Source organism: Phoca vitulina, unplaced genomic scaffold, assembly GCF_004348235.1.
Source record: "Phoca vitulina isolate PV1807 unplaced genomic scaffold, GSC_HSeal_1.0 scaffold85, whole genome shotgun sequence".
Lineage (NCBI taxonomy): Eukaryota > Metazoa > Chordata > Mammalia > Carnivora > Phocidae > Phoca > Phoca vitulina.
In genome coordinates, this window is record NW_022589788.1 from 2,806,385 (window position 1) to 2,810,311 (window position 3,927).

Here is a 3,927-nt window from a genome sequence, read left to right on the forward strand (position 1 = left end):
GGCGCGGGGCCCGGCGGGGAGGCGCGGGCGCGGGCGCTGCTCGGGCCGGGCGCGCCGGGCCTCGGTCCCCGGCCGCCCCCCGGCCCCGGGCCGCCCTACGCGCTGGGCTGCGGCGGCGCGACGCGCTGGTACCCTCGGGCGCACGGCGGCTACGGAGGCGGCCTCAGTCCGGACAGTGAGTCGGGGCGCCGGGAGGGGTGGGCCGCGGGGACTGTGCTCGCGGACTTGGCGTCCGTCGGAGGCCTTTCTGGGCCGCCCTCCTCCTCGCGTGTAGCGGGGTGGGCTTGCAGGCCGGCTCCCCGGGACAGGGAGCTCTGCGTCGCCAGGCTCTGCGGGTCCCAGGGAGGCTGGAGAGCCTTCGGAGAGGAGCCCGGGGACGGGGAGGGCGGGCAGCTGAAGCAGAGCGAGGGACGGGGGCTGGAAAAAGACAGGGAAAGACGGAGAGCAGAGAGAGGGTGGGGGGAGAGGGAGGGATGGAGGAAGGAGGAAGAGGGATGTGGGGAGAGAGGAAAAGAGAAGACGCAGACACAGAAGCCCCGCGGGTGATGGTGAGAAGACAGGGAGGTAAGGGGCAGAAGAAGTGAAGACAAAGTAGAGTCCGACCGGGAAACGTGAAGGGGCTGGAGCAGAGGGAGACACTGTTGGGGGGCTGGAGAGCGGAGGGGGGAGCATCTGCGCCCCCCAAACCCCATCTCCTCTGAGAGCTGCGGACAGGAGCTGGGGCCGGCGACACCTCCCTCTTGGTCCTCCCAGGCAAGAAGGGAGCCCATTCTGAAGCCCCCAGTCCCACCCCTCTCTCTTCCTTTTCTGCCCCTCCCCCTCCCATGCCTTTGTTCCCTGCTGAGGGCTCAGAGGCTGGGAGTGGGGGTTCTCAGCCCCACAACTGCTCACCCCTCTGGCCCTGAGTTCTGCTCCTTCTCCCCAGGCTCGCCGCCTCCCTTGGGGACCTGCCCTTTGGAGGAAGACCCCTGGGAGGAACACCAGGAAGTCATTCCAACGCTGGCCCCCAGGCTTGGCCAGCAACCACCCCCCCCCCCACACACACACACTAAAGCCAGCTGAGGACTCTTCCAGGCTCTTGCTCCAAAATCCGTTGCCAGACCCCTCTCAATAAACCCCCTCTCTGGAGTGGGAGTGACCCTTCTGCAAAGGGACCCACCTCGGAGAACCCATACCCAGAAAAGTCTGGGGCCTCCACCCCTTTCACGTACACTGGATCAGGGCTCGGTGGTTTCCCTGAAATCAAGTGATCACATTTAGCGCCCCCCGCCCCGGGAGTGTTTCTGAGAAGGTCTGGCAGGGTGAGATGTGGTCCCCACCTCGCCCCAGGGTCTTCTCCCCCTGCAGCCCTCGTGGCAGCTCCTGAAGACGCGGCTTCTTATTTCGTGCAATGCGGGTTAGGGTCCAGGTTTCCCACCAGAGCCGGCAGGCCTGGCGTGGTGTGTTGTGGCAGTGTGTGGGCCTCTGTGAGTCTGGGGGCTCGGGGTTTGTGGGGAGGCAGAGGCTCCTGGCAGCACACACACGCCGGCCTGGAGCCCGACTCCCCGTCAGGCACCGTCAGGCACTGGGAGGGCTCACACCACCGGGGCTGGGCGGGGGCACACTCGAATCTGCGCACCTCCAGGGCCACCGGGGTATGGCCCAAGCCATACACAAAAGCCCAGCGGTGTTGGCACACCTTGTAAACACTCACGTTGCCGGCACACCAGTGGCTTCTGAGGGCTGGAGGGGCTGGAGGGGCCAAACCCCGCTTAGGCCTGCCAAGCCTTGGCATAGGGGGCTCAGGCCATGGCGAGGGGGAAGGGCAAACGGGCCCGGGTTGGCCTGAATCCCACAGGCTGGCCGCTGCAGTCTTCAGGCGGGGGGCCTGGACTCTGGACATGCACCTGCGTCCTGGGCAGCCTCTTTCACCTGGAGGCACCATCCCTTGCCAGTCCTGGGGGGCGTCTCCTTGCTTGTGGGAGGTCAGGTGCAGCCTGGTATTTTGGAGCACGAGCTCAGGAGCCCCTGTGGCCTTCTGTAACCTCAAGCCCACGGGCTCAGCCACGGTGGTTGGGATGCTGTGCCCCCGCGGTGTTTCTGCAGAGCCCCGTTTGTATTTGTATTGGGGGAGAGTGGACGCGTAGGTCTCCGTGGGCATTTGGGTGAGGGGAACAGAAAGTGGGGAGTGGGTGGGGATCCCAGTGTCACCTGGAGTTTTGTTTTGGGGACTGTTTGCATTTGTTTATTCTCCTTCTATGGGATGTTTCTGTGCAAGTGGGAATTTTGCCTCGGCCTCTGAAAGTGGATGGGGAGGGTCACTGCAGGTCTTTATTTCTGTGTCTGGGGGGCTTGGTGTAGGGCTGGGTGCTGGGGAGTCAGGCTGCCCTTGTTTGTCTTCTGGTGCGTACATGTATCTCGGAGGGGAGGGCATCCTTCCAGCGCAGTGTGGCGCCTGCCAGGCTTTGTCGTGTTTCAGCGTGGAGCCTGTGGTTTCGGGAACCTCTCTTCTTTCCGTGTTTCTGTTTGTGTTTTGTGTTTCTTTTCTTGCCTCTTTCCCCTTTCATCCTCCAGTGTGCATGTGCAGCTCTGAGTGAGAGTGTGTTGCCAGCCTGTTGGTTTGCAGTATTGCTCTCTGGTCTTCAACTCACCTCCTCCTCTCTCTGCCTTTCTCCATCCCTGGGTGAGATCTCGAGGCAGCCCTGCGGGATGCAGGGCCCTGCCCGGGGTACTGCTTCCCTGGGGCAGCTGTGGGTGAGCCCATGGGTTGGGGGAGCAGCCGGCCGCAGTGATTGGGTCTGGGGATCAGCCCCAGAACCAACCCTGTGCCCCTCTCTCCCCTGCAGCCAGCGACCGGGACTCACCGGAGACAGGCGAGGAGATGGGCCGAGCCGAGGGCGCCTGGCAGCGGGGCCCCGGGCCGGGAGCGCTGCAGAGAGAGGCGGCCGAGCTGGCGGCGCGGGGCCCGGCGGCCGGCGCGGAGGAGGCGGCGGAGCTGGCGGAGGCCCCAGCCGTGGCGGGCGAGGCGCGCGGCGGCGTTGGCGTGGGCGGCGGCCGCAAGAAGAAGACGCGCACGGTCTTCTCGCGCAGCCAGGTCTTCCAGCTCGAGTCCACTTTCGACCTGAAGCGCTACCTGAGCAGCGCGGAGCGCGCGGGCCTCGCCGCCTCCCTGCAGCTCACCGAGACGCAGGTCAAGATCTGGTTCCAGAACCGTCGCAACAAGTGGAAACGGCAGCTGGCGGCCGAGCTGGAGGCGGCCAGCCTGTCCCCGCCGGGCGCGCAGCGCCTCGTCCGCGTGCCGGTGCTCTACCACGAGAGCCCCCCGGCCGCCTCCGCCACCGGGCCCCCGGCCGCCGCGCTGCCCTTCCCGCTGGCGCCCGCCGCGCCCGCGCCGCCCCCGCCGCTGCTCGGCTTCTCCGGGGCGCTGGCCTACCCGCTGGCCGCCTTCCCGGCAGCTGCCTCCGTGCCCTTCCTGCGGGCGCAGATGCCCGGCCTGGTGTGAGCCGCACCCGCTGGGCCCACTCCCTGGGGCCGCTGGGGACCTCTGGGGCGGCCCAGGGAAAGCTGGGGGAGGGCCGGGGCGCTCCTAAGGCCCCTCTGCGCCTGATCGCAGGCTGCCTGCCGCGCCGGCCAGAACCCTGCCCGAAGCTCCTCCAGAATGTAACAGAGATGTCTTGGACTGTGGCGCCCAGACAGGCTGGAACCCTGGCAGGGAAGAGGGCATCCCAGAGAGACAGTACGGTGTGCCAGGCGGCCCAGAGCCCCAGCAGGACAGGCCTCCGGCGGGAGCAAGTTCAGTGACCCCGCTGCAGCCCGCAAGCACCCAGGCGCAGTCCACCCCTGAGGCAAAGAGGCTGTTCGAGGTGCTTCAAGGTGACCAGTCCCCAACACAGCCCCCACCCAACATACACGTCCCTCCCCAGGACTGTGCAGGACCCCAGACAGCAG

General features: G+C 66.8%; 1 protein-coding gene across 1 annotated transcript; it reads left to right on the forward strand.

The window, feature by feature from the left end:
* HMX1 (H6 family homeobox 1) lies at positions 1-3,481 on the forward strand (the record flags this gene model as incomplete). The annotated part of the gene is made up of 2 exons (XM_032395515.1): positions 1-175; positions 2,826-3,481. Coding segments are annotated over 2 exons (831 nt in total), but the record flags the coding sequence as incomplete, so codon positions are not given.
* Between the last annotated feature and the right edge of the window lie 446 nt (positions 3,482-3,927).